General features: G+C 51.0%; 1 protein-coding gene across 2 annotated transcripts in view; it reads right to left on the reverse strand.

Moving 5' to 3' along the window:
* Positions 1 to 21,234, reverse strand: part of MYO5B (myosin VB) — a 340,465-nt gene that overhangs the window by 104,653 nt on the left and 214,578 nt on the right. For both annotated transcript variants that reach the window (XM_045065614.1, XM_045065613.1), the window contains exons 10-12: positions 16,059 to 16,324; positions 5,757 to 5,838; positions 5,116 to 5,256 (exon numbers count right to left, since the gene is read on the reverse strand). In XM_045065614.1, coding sequence (XP_044921549.1) covers positions 5,116 to 5,256; positions 5,757 to 5,838; positions 16,059 to 16,324 — 489 coding nt within the window. The remainder of the gene's footprint in view (positions 1 to 5,115; positions 5,257 to 5,756; positions 5,839 to 16,058; positions 16,325 to 21,234) is intronic.

Below are 21,234 nucleotides of genomic sequence, written 5' to 3' on the forward strand. Positions count from 1 at the left end.
TTTACTGAGAGATGCTACCTCTGCAGATGAGGACACTGTGCCCAGATAGAACCGGGAGCTGGCCTCAATGACCGCCATCTTTTCATGGTCTTTGACCTTCCCTGTCGGCAGGACAGCCATTCCCCTGCTTCCTGCCCTCTCCGCCAGCCCCCCGGCTGCTGCCTCCTGCACAGGACTCATAATCATCTTCATGGGGAAGCAGAGGAGCCAACCAAGCAGGACCCGGAAACAGAGCATCCACAGGGCCCCGCCCCCCCACCTCCCGTTGGAGGGAGCACTTCTCCCCACCAGGGTCCTGTGCACTCACCGGCTGGCCTCCTGCAGCCATGGCCTGGGGAGGGGGGTGTCAAACTTACTGCCTCTGCTGCCTCACCTCATCCTCCCCACGAAGTCGCAGAAGCCAGGCTGCTGCCCGGACAGCTCCCTGACCAAATTCTCTAACCCACAGGCTTGCTGCCAGAGGCAGGGCCCTGTGACCCTCTCTGTACCCTCCTGCAAGTCTTTTGTCTTCCCCGCCTGGACAAAGGAGAGCAGGATGCCTCCCTGCTCCCCTCTCTCCTGTCTGGCCAGCGACATCCATAAGAAGTGATCACACCTGTCCCTGCCTCCCAGCCCTGCATCCGTAGAGCCTTCAGAGTCCAGTCCAAATGCACTCTCTGGACAGAGCCTCCCATTCTGATCGTTCTCACTTTCCGTGGCACCTGCCACCACCACGGGGTCTGGACAGGTCGGACCACTTCAAGTTCTCCCAATGTGACACTCCTTTGACCCAGAAGGCCACCTCACTCCCGACTTCTCTTCATCATTAGCCCTTTGGGGGCTGCTTCTCCCCACACAGTCACCTCCTCCTGAAAGTTCCCACCCTGTCGCCGTGGTGATGACTGCAGCTCTGGCCTGACTCCTTGAGGTGCTGTGTGAAGGGCAGAGACTCGGTGGCAGGAACAAGGGCTTCACTGGGCAGGTGAATGAGCAGAGGTGGGAAGGCCCCTTCACCTCCCTCCCTCTCGGGTTTTGACCTGTTCGCAAACATGCCGGACAAGGAGAGCTCGGGGGCAACAAAGCACGAACCCTTGAGCTTAACACTGAGCGAGCTCTCCTGAGAGCAGGCTGGCCCCAGGTGAGAAGCAGGGGGCCTTCAGGATGCCATCCCTCCACTGCCTCAACAGGCAGTTACGGAAGATCTGCCCTTTGGCCAGCTTTTTAGGCCAGGCCCCGAAAATGGAAGAACCCTACTCCCCAGAGCAGAGCCTGCTTCTGGCCTCAGGACTGCCCTCGAGTCCCCAGACTGAGTGCCTCTGCGGTGTTACTCGCAAACACTGCTTCCAGGGGTCAAAGCATCACTTTCAGAAAATTCCTGCTGATGCGAGCATGTCACTTACAAGGAAACACGCTTCAACTGACCTGTCCTATCCCATCAGCCCCAACTCATTGCTCCCCCAGAAGAGGGAGGGCAGGGAATGCCGCTCCAAATATGGCCTATATCATGCCCCAAAGCAGCCTTAGAGAGCAGTGGGCACGGGAGAGTTTTAAGAGTAGCCTGGAAAGAAATACCAGCTGCAAGCAGACCCCTGTGTCCTCCCCCCTGGTTACTGATGGAGTGGCCTGGGGCAGACGGACCACAGATCCAGGATTGCAAGAAGGCTCTTCCCCCTGAAGGGGCCCTGGGGGACTTCAGTCACTCCGTGAACACCCCTGTGGCTGCAGGCACCCATCACGGGCTCCGGGGGGAGCCACCCCTGTGCTGCTCCTATAAATCCCCCAATTTCTAATTTAAATGCCAGCCCACTGGCTCTGCCTGCTGCTGTGTGTCTTCTCCAGGAAAAGCGATTTCCCAGTGGCCGCTTTTAGAGCAGGAGTCTAATTCTTCATGTGGCTTTGTGTCCTGTCACATGGGGGTCACGGGGCAATCCCATTCTTTCTCATTCTGTGGCGTGTGTCTGAGCGGCAGTGGAGGGGAGGGACGTGGTCTGAGGCAGCTCCGCTGTTCCACAGGATGGTCCCTGAGGGACGCCGTGTCACTGGGGTGCAGCCAGCTCCGGGGGGACTCCCTCCCCCGCTCAGGCTCACAGCCAGTGGTGCTGCCAAAGGGTGCAGCAGGCCCCCAACCCCTGTTTTGTGGAGTTGGGTGTATGATGGTAGGCTCTCCCTACAGCAAAACACACCCTGTCAAGGCACACGAGGCCCGTGAGTTCTGACAAAGGCACCACCTTTCGGTTCACCCACTGCCTGCTCACGTCAGGCTGCACTGAAGCACTTACCTCAGCAGGGATGGGAGGGGGGAAGCTTTCCACCCTGGGGCTTTGTACTCCTCCTTAAAGAGGTGCTTGTCTTGCCCGCCCTGCTCCTCCCCACCCGTGTCCTCAGCCACCACAGAATTTCACCAAGTCCCGCTGGCAGGAGTGACACCCCTCTCAACACCAGCTGGACCGACCGGAAATCCGGGTTCTCCTCAGACCTGCCCCTCTGAGGAGCCCCGGGCACAGGGAAGCAAGGAGACCTAACAGAACGGCCCTCTTTCTGCATCGCCATCGCCGTTCCCTTCCCTGGATTCTGCTCGGGTCTTGCTCTGTGGCCCTTGGGCTGTGGTCCAAGCCTCTTCCAGCCTGCTCTGGGCCCAGGGGGCACTGGGCCTTGCCCACAGCCCTTCTGCCCCCCACCCCCACCCCCACCCTCAGAGCACAGTCCTGTTCCTCTCCACCCCTACTGGCCAGTACGGAGAACGCTTCCTCCTCTCCTGAGACCTGACAGACGGCAGGCGCATGACACATTCGGGGATGTAACACACATTCGGATGGCAGGGGCAGAATTCAGGCAAATGCAGTCTTCAGCTGAAATCAACTAATTTTTAAGAATCTGACCCAGTCAGAAGGCTCCACAGAACATGAAGGCAGAGATCATCTACCAAGAGAGTTTCCATTAGCTTCTCAAAGTAAAACAGATTCCGCAGGGAGGCCGCAGGTGGTTTGCACTCGGTAAGGAGACGGCACTGGAAATATGCAAGGCTGCAAAGTGTAGGGGTCTGGGCTGTTGAACACGGCTTGCAGCCTGGGCCTCCTGGTGACCACTCTGCTTTTCTGCTAAGGATCTCCCACCACCCTGGGAATCACCGGCTCACCAGGCCCATAGGACTCCAGTTTCCCCTTACTGGCTTAGCTCCCAGCCTTGTGGACAGAGGTCTAAGGTTTCTGCACCTGTGTTCCTATCACCCTGACTTGACCTTCTTGGAACCTGTTCCCTTGGGTAGTGGCACCTTTCAGATCCTCAAACCATAAGCCAGAGCAAACCCACCTCTATCGGTCTTTGTCTGCTAACCGAAGATAAATCACTGGAAATCAATTAGGCAGCTGCTTGATCCAGAGAATCTGTCATCCTGAAGCCTTAGGCGTTTTTCTAGGTGTGTGTACCCAGCAAAGGAGAGACCATGCCCCAGGGCTTTACGTCAGAGCTGTGCATCAAGAATTGCTGGGTAGAGCCACGCAAGGTAAACCACCCACTTCAAGGGTCTTCGCAGAGCCCATGGGTCTTAACCTTCACCCCGGGAGGGCCCTGAAGAGCTGGAGTCCTGGAGCCAGGGCCTGGGGTGGACACAAGGACACGGTGGTGCCTTCGGGGTTGGGGTGTGGGGCAGGAGGAGAAGGTTATGAACAGGAGCACACACCACACTGGAGGAGGGGAGGAGGGTCCCGCTGAGCTTGAAGTGGGAGGGTCCCACTGAGCTGTTGGCAGTGGACACTAAACCCAAGTGAGTGAATGGTGAACAAAGGGCTGGGGGAGGGGAGGAATGACACTTAAGAGTTGGCGCCATGACTTTGGTCATCGAGCCAGTGGCACTCCACACAGGAACAAGTGTCCTATCAGCTTCAGCGCTACCTCCCAAGCTGAGCAGGCCCAGGCACACACCTTACACACTGAGGAATCAGCCCTGCCCAGAGCTGACGTGGGGCAAAGCCCACAGCTCAGAAGAAATGCTGCAAACCATTAGGAGTGAAGATGTGTGAGCTGTGGACTTTGGCATATCTCCCTCCATCTTCCACAATTCCATCAACTACTCCTTTTCATTGTCAGAGACAATGACACTGGGAGCACCCTCCCGGAAGGGGGCTATCTGCCTCCTCTAAACCATCCAGCCATGCCCAATCCTTCACAGGCAAGATGTGGGAGGCCAGGGAGTAAAGGGAACCAGGCATTTTCCTTGCTATCCAAGAATTGTGTGTTTCTACACATTTGGATGAGAGTTTCCACTGCTCGAGGAACGTTACCCTTTTATCAGCACCCATTGAACTGGGTGAAATTCTGAAGATCATCAGATCCAAACCTTCTAATCCACAAAGCAGGAAACCAAAGGCCAAAGCAGTTAGGTGATCAATAAGACCCAGATTCTTGGTGCACCTAGGTGGCTAAGTTAGTTAAATGTCTGCCTTTGGCTCAGATCATGGTCTTGGGGTCCTAGGATCAAGCCCTGCATTGAGCTCCCTGCTTAATAGGGAGCCTGCTTCTCCCTGTGCCCCTCTGCCCCTGCCCAAGCTCCCATACATACAATACATACACACATATGTACATAAATTAAAAATAAAATAAAACCCAGATCCTCCTAAACCACATTTTCAAGGCTGCCTGTCTTTGCCCTTGCTGGCCACTCACGACATTGCTGTCCTACCAAGTAAAAGCCACGAAAAGCTGGATGGGGGACCTATGGACCTCACCTGCCACTAAGCTTGCAGCTCCATCACTCATAATGCATCTGGCCTGACAAACATGCCCCTGGGCTCTTGGCCTTCACTCTCAGAGGATGTCTGGTCTGTCTAGATGTGAGGGTCCTTCTCTCAGTGCCTAGAATATCAGGGGCACCAAATCCATACCACCATTCTATGGTGCCAAACCATACCATCCAGTCTCTGCTAAGAGAGGTACACATTCACCTACACAGTTAGCTTCTAACGTGTAGAGTGGACATCAAGGCTTCTCTCACCACCTTACAGGTGGGCTAAGTGCCCATGAAATCCCCACTCTGAGACCTCACACACTCCCTGCAGCACAGAGTGTGGGCTCTGGCAACCCCCACCCCCACCCACCTCCGGCATCAAACTAACACAATGAGCATGTCATCAGTCTTACCTTACACTCTTCATCCAGCAGATCCAAGATGCCCAGCTTGGCTTCTATGAGGTCAATACAAGGTTGGTTATCATAAAAGTCAATCAAAGTCCAAGGGATCTGCTCCTTCATATACTCTTCTTGCTCTAGTTTGAATACATGCTAGGGTAGGTAAAAGGTCAAGGTTAGTGAGCTGCAGGCACATCCCAACATTCATCTACCCTGAGCTTCAACCACGTGAGCTTGGAGTCCCAGAGAAGGGGGCATGGATGTATACCCATCAGAAAAGGTTTGAGCACTAAGTCACAGTCATGACTGCAGAAAAGGAGCTCAGTTGGGTGATCCCCATTCCCACATGAACCCTTCTCTAGAATATTCTAGTAATCAACTGGCTTGCAATCCAGCAAATACCCCAGAAGCCTAGAATCAGGAGGTGGGGGAGTCAAAACCAAGGGGAGGATCATTTACCTTCTCAACCCATTCTCCTGAGCAGCAGGGAATGCCTTCCCAAAGCTGGGGCACCCCCTACCCAAGACACTAAGAGAAGGCTGGGGCAGAGCTAGAGCCCACTGGCCCTGGATGGAAGAGAAGTGCCCCAGGCTGCTGCTCCCACGGCGAGAGGTCCCCCCACCCGACACCCCGGGTCCAGGAGCCGAGCCTACCGAGTTGAACTGCTGCTGCAACTTCTCGTTTGCATAGTTGATACAGAACTGCTCAAAGCTGTTGACCTCAAATGTCTCAAACCTGCAGAATGGAAAGGGAGGACAAAGGGGCATTCGTCTTACCCAAGGAATCACTGGGACTTCCAATAGGCTACTCTCATCTCCTTTCTCCCCCCATCCAGCTCCATCCTCAACTCTAGCACAGAAGTCCCTCACAAGCCTGGGAGGGGGGCTTTCCAATTCACACAACAGCCCCTCACGGGCTGGCAGGGGCCCCCACCGAACACAAATAAATCGCAATTTAACCAATCCCCTATTAGGCAACGTTTTGTTTCTTTTCCTGATTTTTAGCTGCTATCAATGCTGGGGCAAATGTTGTATATGCATCTTTCATGGTTCTTTCTGTAGGATGCAACCATCTTAGCAGAATCACCGTGTCGGAATATGGTTTCTTTTTTTTTTTTTTTAATTATTTTTAAAGATTTTATTTGAGAGAGAGAGAGAGAGAGAGAGAGAGAGAAGAATATGGTTTCTTAAAAGGTAGAAGGAAATTAACTTCCAGAAAGGTGGAACCAACTCATGCTGTCACCCCTCAACCACCCCAGCCTCCCATGCATCCAACTGTCTGGCTGTCCTAGTACTGATTAAAGTTTTTTTTTTTTAATTCATTTCCATGAAGTTCAAGTTTACACACGATTCAAAGACAATCAGATGTGCAGATTAAAACTAGCAGGAGGGTGGAGAACAGCTGATTTGGGGGAAGCTGTGCAAGACCAGAGGCAGGAAGTCAGTAAGGCAATTATTACTGCAGTAATGATCCCAAAAGACCAATCGGGGCATGACTTAAGCTGGTAGTGACCGAGTAATGATAAAGAATCAAAAGACACTAAGGGAGAGACAAATGAAAGGGCTTCAAGTGACCAATGGGGCACGGAGGCAAGATTCACCCCCACAACCAAACGGACATGGTAAAGCTCGCCAGGCCAGAACGGTCTAGCAGAATCAGCAGCATTAGCTACAAATGAGTGGGGCCATCTTGCACACTGGGTAGCGTCATCGGGCTTAGGCAGTGGCGGGGCAGAAATGTAGGAGGAAGAGGAGCCGTTTTCTCATTCACACCACTGGCTGAGTGAGCGCTCGGCCCCAAATGCTCCAGGAGCTCCTCCTCACTCCATGCCCACAAGGACTCCATGCTACAAGTGGAAGAAATGAAGGCAGGGGAGATGAAATCATCTGGTCCAAATCAGAGTCCGCATGCAGAAGAGCCAGTATGTGAACCCAGGTAGTGATTTCTGAGGCCCCATTCTTAGTTTAAGAAAAGTTTCACTAAGAAAAGGAGGGAAAGACTGGGGAAGGGCAGTGGACAAGGTACTCCCAGAACAGGAGTGGGAGTTATCACAAGGGACATGGGGTGGGGGGTGCACAGGCTTCAGCCTTCCCATAACCTTACACTTTTACCCCCTCATTCTTCAGTATACACAAGTTTCTTAATCTTATATAAAATTATGCCACCCTTCCCCAATGGACTGTACTCCCTAATTACCACTCCCAATTAGAAATGTCAGGGTTGTAGGCTGGTGGTATTGGAGAGGCAGCACCTAAGAGAGAATAAATCCATCAGACAGCCAACAGGGCCACATCGGGGCCCAGAAAACATCAGGCTTCTCGCATCCACCTTCCCCACCCAAAATATAAAACATGGAGAAGTGGAAAGTCCTTCTGAGATCAAAGGAGTCAACTGTTTGGAGACAACCATATTAAAATACAGCCTTCGGTCATGCCCACATAGGAGAAATAATTGTAAGTTAATCAAAGAAGACCAAGGATGGGAGTTGCACTCCCGGCCGTGTGGGGGTGAAGGGGTTCCAGTTCTCCTGCTGCCCTGGGGCCCCTCAGTCCAGGGGATGGCCCTAGACATGGAGTTCTGTCACTTAGAACCTCATTTCCTCCCCCGTCGCAACCGTACCCCAAGACAGGCTGCTGACACTGTCAACCCCCCAGAGGAAACTTAATTAATAAAACCTACACGGAAGATAAAGGAGCCGCCCTAGCAAATGGCCAGAAAATAGCGATCGGGTGTACATGCAGGGCTAACTGAGCTCCACAGAGAAAGGATTTAAGTATCTCCCACTTGTCATTTGTTAAAGGTTTATGTTGGTAGCACTCCATCAAGAAGATTCTCATTAATTTGAGATGGCCTAAAATTAGCTCATAATTCCCCTATTTCTAAGATATGATCTGGTAACAATTCCTCTGCCATCTAGTGTAATTACTGTAATGCCTGCTGTAAGGCCAGAGATGAATGCGGGGTCTGGGTAGCTTGGAAAACGTCTAAGAAAACTGACCTCAGAAAGCCTCAGCCAGGGAGACAGGGCCACTTCTCTACAATAGGAGTCTATCTGTAGCAATTCTTCCCATCAACAGAGATGATTTTTTAAAATAAACACAATGGATCAATTTATAGTTCACAGCATTAAACTGTCACAAAGAAATTTATATCCTAGAGGGAATTGGATTTCTCCTGTATAATCAATGTTGAGAATAGTTAGACCAGAATCCTTGGGTGGGAGGAAGGTCAGAATGCAGAATAAGACTTGATGCTGAGACCCAAGGTCTGAATTCATGGTGGTACAACCATCCCCCCACCTTCACTAGCCTCCTCTTCCTGAAACGTAGAAGAGCACAGAATTTCCTTCTGGTTCTGCTCCAATTTCAGGGTGTGGTAAGGGCCGCAGAGGTCTCTAAAAATAAGGTAGTGTCTGCTGGAAAGTGAAACCACAATGAAAGGACATCCACCAAGCCCTCTGAGTTCATTACTAACCTCCACAAGCCCCTTGGTTCAGAGCAGAGGCCAGGCAGGGCTTTCAAGGCCGGGGAAGACTTCTTCCCCTGGAACGTGGCTCAAACGAACCCAACTTCTTATCTCAGTCTTCTTTCTTTTTACCAAGATCTCGCTCTAGCCTTCTAACAAAGGTTAAAGGAAAAAATATGCATTGTCGGTTGGATATAGAGAGAGGGCTGTCAGGGAATGGTTATTAAAAGTTAGACAAGTCCCCTCAAGGTCTCTTTTCCTCCTGAACCCCAGGAAACCTCACAAGGGCACCCTGTGGTCTGTTCACGACGCCAACTCCTCTGATCTCTTTACTCAACCATCTTGGGATGCTGGCTGTACCCTAGAACACCAGGACTTGAATTCTGTTCCTGTGCTTCTCTGGGCCTACATGTCCCCACACAGGATTTGGCCTTCAGGGAAGGCGCAGTACTAGGCACTGCTCACATCCCAAGGCCAAGAACAGTTATTCTTCTGGAGGACCTAAGTCCCAAGTCCACTTACTTCGCAGTGTGCTCCAATTCCCTGCTCCTCTATGTGCAAGGAACCTCAGTGTGGGACAGAAAAATGCCCACTGTATGGAAACCCTCTCCCAGCCCATCAGTCAACTGCCTCAAGGATTGCAAGGTCTGCAAAAGAGCTCTCAGGAAGACCACAGGAATCTAGTTATACACAGCCTTCCAAGAGATTTGATGCATTTATAGGACTTGAATGGCGGGTGAACTCAGAGGGGTGACAGCAAGGTCAGAGAGAACTGTGACTTTATCTGAACCTTACGAATATGAATGTGTGTCTGCCTCTAGGCACAAGCCCAAGAGCTGTGTAAGAGAAATTCTGGAAGGTTGAGATGGACTTTAGAGCAATCTCAGTTACAAGGTTCTCCTGGGAGACTCAAAGATTCCAAGGCAAACCCAATGGCTTCAGGGTTCTGTTAGATCTGACAATACTGGGGCCAGCCATGCATGTTTACCCTGAGGATGACATGCCCAGGGATTTCCTGAGCTGACCACGTCTGGTCCACTGTTTATAGGCTTGAAGGAAAAGGCCACTGGCTTTTCCCCCTCCATTCACCATGAACCCTTTTCATCAAAGAGGAGCTAGGTAGTCTTCTCTGAATAAATTGGAACTGTAAGACCAACTCCAAGAAAATAAAACATCCGTTAAAATGAAGGCAAACATTGGACCTAAGAAGTTTACTTTAAATAGATCATTAAAGGCAACTTATGTTGGAAGTATTTGCAAATTATATTTCTGATACGGAGTTAATATCCAGAATATACAAAGAGCTCTTACAACTCAACAACAAAAACCAAATAACTCAAAAAATAGGTGAAGGCCTTGAACATTTTTCCAAAGACAATATATGAAATATGACCAACATCACTAAATATTAGAGAAATGCAAATCAAAACCACGAGGAGAGATTACTTCATACCTATCAGGAGAGCTATGACCAAAAACCTCAAAATAACAATCGTCGTCAAGGATGTGGAGAAACCAAAACCCTTGTGTGCTATTGACAGGAATGCAAAATAGTATGGTCACTATGGAAAACAATCTGTAGGTTCTTCAAAAAATTAAAAATAGAATTGTCATATGATCCAGCAACCCCACTTCAGGGCATATGTTGAAAAGAATTAGAAGAGATACTTGCGCACCCTCGTTCCCTGAAGCATTGTTCCCAACAGCCCATGGCTAAAAGAAGCCAGAACATCCATCAGCAGAAGAGTGGGTAAACAAAAGGTGGTGTGTACACACACTAGAGCGTTACTCAGCTTTAAGAAAGGAGATTCTGTCACGGGCTGCAACATGGGGGTCTTAAGGACACTGAGCTAACTCACAGAAGCCAGTCACATAAAGACAAATGTTGTACGATTCCCCTTACATAGGCATCCAACATAGCCCTAAGTCACAGAAACAGTGTAGAGTGGTGGTTTCCAGGGAAAAATGGGAGCTGCTCAATGGGTGTAAAGTTTTAGGCTTCCACCATGAAAGTGCTCCAGAGTTCTGTTGTATAACAATGTGAGTATACCTACCACCACTAAACCGTACATTTAAAAATGGTTAAGATGGCAGGGGCCGGGAGGTGGGTGTACCTGGGTGGCTTAGCCGGTTAAGCGTCTGTCTGCCTTTGGCTCAGGTCATGATCTCAGGGTCTTTGGGGTGGAGCCCCGCGTCAGGCCCCCTGCTCAGCGGCAAGTTTGTTTCTCCCTCTCCCTCTGCCCCTGCTCCCATGCACATTCTCTCTCAAACAAATAAAATCTTAAAAAAAAAAAAAAATGGTTAAGATGCTAAGTTTTATGTTAGGTGCTTTTCGAGCTACAGTTTTAAAAAATTATTTTAAAAAACTGGTATTATTAAAAAGCACTGAGTAGAGATGGGTGCTAGTTTAAAGTCAGGAAATATCACAAGAAATAGAAAATAATGTGAGAGCTGAGGACCGAAAATCCCAGCAAGCATAAAAAATGACTTCTCGAACACTGAAAAGAAATAAAATACAATTAAAAAAAAAAAGAAAGAAAGAAAATCCCAGCAAACCCACTTCCTTCCTCCTGGGTCCTGCCTGCTCCTCTCCACTGGCCCCCCCCACCCCTGCACCCTCTCTTCCACTGTCCCTCTGCATGACGCACACCTCTCCTCCTCCCTCCACAGGTCTCCTAGTACAACTGTCCATGTCAAGAACGGGCCAGCCCCTGGATGCATGGGGGTGGCTCAGTGGGTTAAGCCTCTGCCTTCGGCTCAGGTCATGATCCCAGGGTCCTGGGATCGAGCTCCACATCGGGCTCTCTGCTCAGCGGGGAGCCTGCTTCCCCTTCCTCTCTGACTTGTGATCTCTGTCAAATAAATAAATAAATAAAATCTTAAAAAAAAAAGAAAGAAAAGAGCAGGCTGGCCGCAGCCAAAGCCCCTGCCACCCTGGCATGTCGAAGGCTCAAATCAAAGACAAATAACTAACTGCCTTTTTCCCAAATTGAAAATTGAAGCCATCCATTTCTTTTTGCCGTGAGGAGGGGAGAGGAATGAAGGATTACAGTTACAATTCCTCGAGCCTGGAGAGGCAGGCGCTGGTTAATGTAACATGAAAAGGAAAGCCCGGCCACAAGCTGCCTGGCTCTGTCCTATTCATTTCCATCCCCTGTTTGGTAAGAAACACCCGCAGGCAGGGAGGCCGCCACGTCACGGACCCTCACTGAAGGGACAAGCTGGGCTCGGGTTGGCTAAACTGCTGCATGGGAACTGCTTGCTTTGCACTTTTCGGAGCTGAGGCAGGGGAGCAAGCTGGGGGTGGGGGGGAGCCATCCCTCTTGCCAGGGCACTGGGGGCCTGGGGAACCTGGGGACCTGGCCTCTGAGCAGCGGCTCCCCACCGTTGTGCCCTTTATGTCGGGGTTCACAGCCTTTCCTACCATCCAGACCACCAGTCAGAACACCGTGTTAGTGGCAGGGTGCCTACATATGATGCTGGTCATTGCACTGTTTTCTTACCTACAAAGAAAGGAGTATTTGCTCTGGCAGCGGATTCTGTAGTAACATTTTAAACATTTACGGAAAATTCTGGAGCAGCTCACCCACCCTACAGAACACTTTTCTGTTGTTTCCAGAAGGAGCTTGACTGGTGAGCCAATAACTCCCTGAACAGGGGCTATAGTTCATCTGGGGACAGTTACCCCACTAATTACTAATTAGTGTCTCCCTGTCGGGGAGGGGGTGGCAATCCCACTCTCATTGGCTAGCTTCGCACATTTCTAACCTGATTAAGAGGGAGATAATTCCTTATTCCTTTCTTCTTAACGAACGGGGCTTAATATATTCAGAAGCACATCCCCACCATCCTTCGCATTCTTTCTCGCTTCCACATGCCGCCATTTTTGCTCACCAATGACAAGAAAGAAGATAATCAAAGACTTTAGGTCATCCCAAGGGCATCTTCTACATGCACCATGTCTCCCCCCGCCTAGGGCTGAGACACAATGAGACCATGGAGAGATGCTCTCTCCCTCTCCAGCGTTTGGTGGTCAGGGATTTGGATAGAAAACTCAAAAAATAAAAAAAATCATGCTGGACTTTTCTGAAGTCATGGAGGATGATTGTCCTTAGAATCACTTCCCCTAGGTACATTAGGAACGAAGCATAAAGACAGGAATCAGTTTGGCGGTTGGGGGGGGGGTGTTGGAGAAGACGACAGGTGGAAAAGTGTCAGGTGTGACGTCCGACCCAGAGAACGGGGGGACGGCCACATTAAAAAAAAAAAGATCCAGCGGCTTTCTGTAAGATATCTGAAAGTCCATCGAAAAGGAGACAGATATCAGGATTGCAAAAGGGAGAGGACAGTAAACAGCTCCATTCAAGGTCAGCCCAGACTCCCATCCATCACTGTCATTTCCTTCCAGACAAAGAAATGATGTCTCCGACCAGACAGAGCAGACACAGTACCACCAGTCCAAGTGATCTGCTTGCTGGTGGTGAAGTTTTTGGTTCTAACCTCCTAAGAGTTCATTACATGCCTTCTGGTCAGAGAAGAGAGCCTTGGCCAGCGCAAACTCTTAACAGCAATTTCTCGGCAGACTCGCACTGCTGAGGAGCATGCTTACGGACATTCAGGGAAAGTGTCTAAGTGCTTTCTTGGCAACAGATGGCCCAGACAGCCAGCCAGCTCGCTAACTGTGAGCCTGCCCTAGCTCTAACTTGCCATCTCGCGCTTTGCCTCGAGGGTACAAATGCACCATTCCAAGGAGCATGTGTCCGTGTCCGCCATTGGACCTCTGCGAGAGGAGGGTGCCTCACTGTGCCAACAGGACCGCTTTGCAGCACAGTGTGGAAAACGAAGTGAGCTCCTAAGAACAAGGATTTTAAAAAGAAAACAAGACGGCACAGCATGTCTGAAGGAAGCACGAAGAGTAGGAAACTTCTTAAGTACCTGGCCCGTGGCCCTACCGTGGAACGCCAAGGAAGCCAGGGCCACTCTGTGCCCACTCCTGACGCATGGGTCAGAAGACTGAGTTCTCGGGACCCCCACCTCATCACAGGCTCGATCTCCTCAAACCACAGACAAGCCTTCCCTGAAATCAATTTCTCCCCTCTGGGCAGTCACAGGACCTGAGAAGAACAGACTCAATGATGAAAAAAGTAAACAGCAAATAGAAGCACAAAATCCAGCTTGTCCGAGCCCGGTGGCGTCGCCAGACCCAGCAGCATGACAGGCCAGCATGGAGCAAAGCCTCTCACTGCGGATGCCGGGGAGGGAGGGAAGGCTGTGGTGCCACGAAGACAGCAGGGGACCATGACAGTAGTGAGCAGCGGTAGTACACAAGTCACAATGTTTTGTTTTGCCTTTTTAATGTTCAGTTAGCCAACATAGAGTGTCCATCATTAGTTTTTGATGTAGTGTTCAACAATTCCTTATTTGAAGTCACGATGTTTTCCCATGCTAGTCACAACACTGAGCCTACCTTTTTGTCTCCCCGATCAAAAACACAGTAAATTAGATTTTTACCTAGGTAAAGTCAGGGAATCGGGTCAAATGCTGTGGCCTGGGCTTCTCTGGGTCTTACTTCAGAAGGGAGCATGAAAGGTCAGATTTTCAGGGGAACCCAATTTCCTGAAAATACTCATGGGGAAGAGAATAATGGAATTACTGACAGCAAGGAGGCAGGCTCCCAGGGTAGGAAATGCTCCATGCGCTCCACAGAGAAATGGGAGGGGCTGAGCCCAAAGCAGGCACTCAGTGGCCAGGAGAAATGGTCTGGACCCAGCCACTCAGATGAAATCCTGAACAGCCTGGAGAGGACGCATCCGCCTTCTTCGGGCTCTTGGCGATGCCCCACTGTCGTCTCACCCGCTAGGAGCCTTCCCTGCCACACTTCGCTTTTTCCCAACATCATGACCGTGCTCCCGGGTCCCAAAGCTGCTGCCCCCACCTCCTGTATTTTACTCCCTCCCTTTAAAAGATCCAGTTCAAACCCCACCTTCCACATAAAGCTTTCCCTGACGGTGCCAACGAGCATGCCCTCTCCTGCCTTGACACTCATCCCACACTGAGTGTCCAAACCTTCAAATGGACTCTTCTAGAATTTCTTCGGTTGTCTCTTGTATTATGTGGCTCATGTATGTGCATTAGTTCCTCAGCACGAGGCCTTTGTGATGCCAGAAATCAAGTCTCCTCCTTCCATGTGCTCCACACCCTGCAACACTGTTCGATCAGAAGCCCGACCGTGAACAAGTACAGCAGAGCTCTAACGAGGACAGCCAATCTTCACATGGGGACGTGGCCACTTCTAGGAGGTTCCCTTTGCTCTAGTCTCAACAGAAGTCCATCAGCCCACTAAGCAGTTGTTTCCACCAGAGCAGCCCTGTTCTTACAACTCTACACTTCCAGGGGTCTGAACTTCTATTTTAAGACAGAAGCCATAACCTTCCGTAATATGAACACCCAGGAGGATTCAATCTATTATTAGCTTAAAGAAGGCAAGACGTTGATCATAAAAGATGTGCAAAGGAGGTTGCAGATCAGGATGCAGAACTTCAAAGAACTCTAGAAGGATCTGGAAAGGACCTCAGAGAGACTGTGGCTCAATGCTTTCCCTCCAGCTAGGGAAACAAAGGACCAGAAGGAGGCTGTGAGGTGGGGAGCGAGCTGGGGCCAGCCGTGAGTCACCACCCCTGTCTTCTGACGCCGAGTCAGGGAGATTTTCCGCTGAGCCATGTTGCCTCTCCCTGCAGAAGACGCGGTTATAAATAACAGTCCTTGCCGTTAGGCTAGAATTCTGAAAGGAAGAGAAGCCTCAAGAATGACCGCACACAAGTCTTACAGTGCTGGGCAAAATTATGGTATTATAATAACCATCTTGATGGGGAACACAGTGAATGAGGTCAGATGGTAGATTTGAATAAAACAGCTGAGACACAAAGCCTGAAATTGCGTTCAGAGCAGCTTCCCGTCCAGTTCCGGGAAGACCCTTCGCTCGCCAGGCCTGTTTCCCAGTTGTGAAGACGGATGTGTACAGGGCTTCTCCATGCAGGAGCTACTGGGGTACTGAAAGGGGCCACTCTTCCTTGGAACTGCCTTCCATATTGTCAGACACCTAGCATCCCAAATCTTAGGCCACTAGGTGTCAGTAGAGACCCCAGTCGCTGTGACAACAGAAAATGCTCCCATGTGTCACACTGCCTGGATGAGAACTGGGAAGCAAGGTCCCCTGCCAACTCTGAGATGCTAGCAGGAAGACACAATCAGGGCACCTGGCTGGCTCAGTCAGTTAAGTGTCTGCCTTCGGCTCAGGTCGTGATCCTAGGGTCCTGGGATCGAGCCCCACATCGGGCTCCCTGCTCTGCGGGGTCCCTGCTATTCCCTCTCCCTATCACCACTTGCGTTTCTTTTTTGCTCTCCCTTTAAATGTTTTGCTTGTTTGCTTGTTTAAAAAAAGGACGACACAGCCATCAGGCGGCGGGAGAGGAGGCCAGGAGCAGGCCTACCCGTAGATGTCCAGGACGCCAATGAAGGCGTGCTGCTTGAGGGCGGTGCACAGCGCCTTGTTGACGTGCTCCACAATCCAGCCGAAGAGCTGTGCGTAGATGTGCTTGGCCAGGGCGCTGCGTGCGTTGGCCACCTGCTGTGGGGACATGGTCTTCACGTAGGTCTCAGAGGTGGTGACCAGCTTGCGGTGGCAGAGCCAGTGCACCATCTGGCTGTGCTCCACCCCCAGCAGCCGGCAGAAGTCGTTCAGGTGTGCATCCTGGGGCTGGAAGAGACGCGGAGGAGGGATTCAGGAGGGAGCAGAGGGCAAGCCTGCCACTGTACCCTGCCCGCCACCACCCGGAGCCAAAATGAGCCCCTCCCCCAGCACCGCAGACCCACAACGCCCCTCACCACCCCTTGCCGCAGCACCAGCAGGCTCGCGCACTCCCACACCACTAAGCAGAGGGACAAGCAGGCCCCCAAGCGTGTTGGTGCAGCTGATTGTTACACTGAAGGATGTAAGCTTTGCAAAACAAAAGCTTTCTCAACTTTTCCTCTGCTCTCCTCCATGGCCAGCCGGCTGCCAAGTCACAGCCTAGAGAGAATTTCTTGAGTGAAGGGAGCAGAATGAGAGCTGATAGCTTAGGGACGGATAAATCCATTAGGAATAAGGAGCCAGAAGGCAGCAGGAACCATACAAAGCAGCAGATGCAGAATCACGGTAAATGTACGGTTTCCATCTGCAGAGTCCCGCATGCAGAGCTGAGCCCACAGCCTGGAAAGACGTCCTCACGGGCAAGCATTACCCGATCCTCGGGGCAAGCTGCACCCGATCCGACAGCTGAATGTTCTAGAACGAACACAGAGCTGAGCCAATGGGACATGCTTCCCCACATTAACACTGCAGTGCTCTGAGCAGACTTTCCTGCACCTTAGCCTCAGGGATAGTAAGTAACACACACTTGGTGTTCTACTCTTAGAGCCCTTGCTGCCTGGGGAAAGAACCCACTGATGTGGAAAGTGAGGACAAATAGCAAGAACAGAGAACAAACTTTGACTGGAGAAGAGCCACTTGGAACATTGCAACTTGTAATACCACCCTTTTAGAGCTGGAGAGAAAACCAGGAATTCCACCTCCTGAAAACCCTTCTCTAGAGAGATAAGCAGCACCTTCCGCCCAACATACCCAGCTGCCTCTAATCTCGACCCTCATTTACCCAAAGTACCCATCATACCACCTGGCCTTGCGGTCCCCGGTAAGCACGTCCCCCGCAGGTCTTGTCTTCACTTCACCCCCATGTGTAAGTCACATACTCCTTGCTCTGCACTCAGAGCACCCCAACCCCCCCCCCATTCTTTGCTCTCTCATCTAAATGCCCTCCCCCCACCCGGAAAGCGGATAACCAAACCATGAGCTTGCCAGATTGCTTATTAAGTCTCAAGCAGAAAGGGAATCCTTCAGAACACGATGTTGCCACCTTCTATAATGGCCATAAATTGCCTTTGCCTGTGGGACTCATTTTCTGACGAGGCTGCTGTGGAGGATCTAAATGAGAGTTTGAGCGTTCAATGAAAATTAACGCAAATAACTGTACCATTTCCTCCTTAACACCACTTCCCCAGGCCAGCTTTTTTTTCCTTCTACAGATATTTAAAATCCATCTACCGAAAGCAAACACAATTACAAAATAATAGAAAGTCAGAGTAGGAAAGAACCTCCCAGTAAGGCCAGTGTTCTTCCAAATACGGTCTGTGGAGCAACAGCGACAAAGCACTTTAATGGGCTTTACCTAACAACAGGGGCCCAGGGATGCCACCAGGTTAGACACAGCTGAAATGGTGTATTAACGGACCCTGAGAGCCCCAGGAGACATATTTTATGCAGCATTTCCTGAACTTAATTGACCAAAGAACCCCTAGCTTCTTAAGAAATTGCCTAGGGCTAAGGTTCCCAGGATAATTCCTTGGGAATCATCATTCTAACCTAATCCCTCTCATTTTTCAGGTAAAGAGAATGGGGGGTGGGGAGGTAGCCCTGACTGTGGCCCAGAGCTCCTGATCCAGCTGGGAAAGAGAGTCGGCTTGGACTGGGTGGGGAGGACGAGGCCCTCCATCTTTGCACACAGCAGGCGGGGCTGCCATGGCTCCTTGTCCTGATGGACAGCATTTCTCTTGGTGGCAGCCTGCCTGCACCTGCCCACCTCCCCCTACCATACACCCCTCCCAAGAAAGCCACCCGCAGTGCTGTTAAATGCCTGGGGACTGCCTGGCAGGCAACAGGTTCGGAGGTGGTAAGAGTCCAACTTCTCAATCCGACCTACTTCCAAGGTGTTCTTAATTGCTTGGCATGGCATTACCACTGGATTCCCTGACCTGTAGATGGCCTCCCAGCAGCCGACAGGGCGGTTCGAAGCCTGCCGCCTGGAGCTCTGCCCGCCCCCCCAACCCAGCACCTCCCCGGGGAACGCAGAGGAGACAGAAGCCCATGTCCGGGCACTGTTTGATGCTCGCCTCAGGACAGGCTCCTGGCTGTGCGGTGGCATGGGGCTTGTCCCTCTGTTACCCCCTTCTGACTGTTGATGAAAGGTGCTAACTGCGACTGACTGAACATCACGTAATTACATTAGGCTTAATTAAATGATGCTAAATCCATTAAAAACGGCCAGCATCATAGGTAGATTAGGTTTTGTGGGCCCATATTGCCAAACTCAAGAAACAAATTGCCTCTGGTGCCCAAGTAATTGCACTCTGTTGCCTCTCCAAGGTAACTCTGGCAGTCGCAAACACAGCTTAACGCTTTAATTAAAAATCAAAACTCCAGAGCAGAAGGCATCCTGCGTCTGGACAGACAGCCTTTCCAGCAGAAGGTCCACCCTCTGCACCAGAGGAATAAACCAAAATCCATCCGAGAGAGACTTTCACCAGCAACCGCTTCATGAAGACTTCCTGCGCACACCATGCGCCCAGCTCTGGGCTTGGCACCTGCTGGGGGACCCTGGCCGGGAAAGGTGGCCCAGCTCCAGGATGGCAGTGGTTCGGGGCAAACGGCACTGGCTGGGGCCCGACATGACCATTAATAGTCATTAAGGTCTTTCTGGGCCTTAGTTTTCCCCACCCTGTGAAGTAACAGGGATGTCCACAAGGTCCACTCTGCCGCCAACAAACTGCTGGGGATGAGTCAAGAGCGACGGGGTGCCCCGGGCTCCTGTCATATCGGGGTCATATCAGCCCCCACTCCACAGATGAGGAAGCAGACTTAGAGAGGTTAGCTATCAGGAAGCAGCAGAACCAGGATTTAACCCTTGCTGTCCTGACTCACAATGAGTTCTCTGCACAGCCTCTCATGGGAGAACAACGTGAGGTCAGCCTAAGCGAAGTTCCTGTGCTCAAAGCCCTGACTTCCTGGGGTGTCTGGGTGGATGGGGCCCTGCATCGAGCTCCCTGCTTGCAAGGAGTCTGACTTTCCCTTTCCCCCTGCCCTCCCTTCCACCCATGTACTTGTGCACTCTCTCTCAGGTATATAAAATCTTTAAGAAACAAACAAAAAAACCCCTGACTTCCTGTTATTGAGAGACGGGGCCTGCTGCCCCATTTGGTAACAAAAACTTTACCTGTCAGCTTCCTCCATCTTCTCCCTAAAGCACTACCCGTGCCCTCTGTCCAGTCTTCTCCAATTTGTGTCTTGGTATTCACCTTCATATAGTCTTTCCAGAAACACTGGTGGGTGCTAGTGTCTGTCAGGGTTGGAAGGTCCCCCTGCCAGACCGGGTACGGCCTCCTACACCAGACACACCCTAGAGTTTAGTGGCAAAACTAGTGCTGAGCAAAAATCCACTCATCAGGCACCTACCAGGGGCTGGGCACCGACCGTCCCAGCTCCTGGGTTACAATAATTCACCAACAGTAGCTGCCTTCGTAGATTGTGATGTTTCATGAGGGGAGAGATGTGCAATCCCCCCCCCCATGGAAAATATAAAATTACAACCAAGCGCAGCACCATGGAGAACAGGCACAGGTGTTGTAAGAATCCACAATGTGTGTGGGGGGGGGGGGGGGGGGGAGTGGGATGTTGAGGAAGTTGGAAACCCAGGGAATATGTGTCACCTTTCCTGTATCTCACAGACCCAAACCAGGAGTTTCTCAAAGCACATGTTCTTAATCTCACCTGTCCCTGACACCAGGACATACACGGCTGCCTAAGGAAGCAAGAGGCATTTACTGGGGTACACATGGGGGTTAGGTACCCTTAATATGCCTTCCTCACAAGGAGAAAGACATGGGAGCAATACTTCTCTGGCCCGAAGGCCTCAGAGTCGGTGGGTGGGGGGCATGTGGCCTGCATGGAGGCCCACTTCCCATCCCGTCGGGGTCCAGGATCTCCTCGCACAACAGGGGCTCTCTCTTAATATCGTCACTGCCAATCTCCCTGCCCACCCAACACACACACCCAGCATCGTCTGTGGTCTCCCACACTGCTCAAGCTCCAGCATTCCCTCCTTTCGCACTGGGCCCAGGCACGTGAGCCTCAAAGCTCTCCTCAGGTAGCAGATTCCATGTTGAGGATGCCTTGATGGGCCCAGAGACCCTCTGCCCCCAAGACCATTTCTTTTTCAGGAACAATATAGGGGGCAAGGGTCCTCTCTCTAAAGGCAGGACTGGTTTCAACTTCTGATAAGCCCTAACTCTAGGCAAACAGCAAGAGGTTAATAAATATTTGTTCAATTGAAAAAGCATCAGTTGTGAGTGGCATTGACACAGGCCCACGTTCACATTCCATAGTACTGTCTTGTGTCTTTTCCCAGAGTCCAGGTTTCTAAATTCTAAGTCTTTGGCAACAAGAATCCTCCTTTGGACGTCCCCAGGACGCAGCAACTAAGGGGCACAAGAGAGGTGTCTAGTCAGCAACCGCAGACTCACTTACTCAAGGTGGGAACACCAGGGTGGACCTAGTTGGACACACACAGCAAAGAGCACACTCCAGCCGCTGACTATGGGACCACACATCTCCACCATCTCCCACATCTACCCATTTAGACATTCCGTACCTGGCACATATCTGATGCTACACTGGGCACCAGGAAAGTAACAGTCATTAATTAACTCCATTAATGTGAGCATTAATGGAATCATTCACAATATGCCATACTTTCATAAAGGTGTCTCAATGTTCTGCATCTACTGCCAGAATCTTGC

This window comes from Mustela putorius, unplaced genomic scaffold (assembly GCF_011764305.1).
Source record: "Mustela putorius furo isolate JIRA1106 unplaced genomic scaffold, ASM1176430v1.1 tig00003858_pilon_pilon_pilon, whole genome shotgun sequence".
NCBI lineage: Eukaryota > Metazoa > Chordata > Mammalia > Carnivora > Mustelidae > Mustela > Mustela putorius.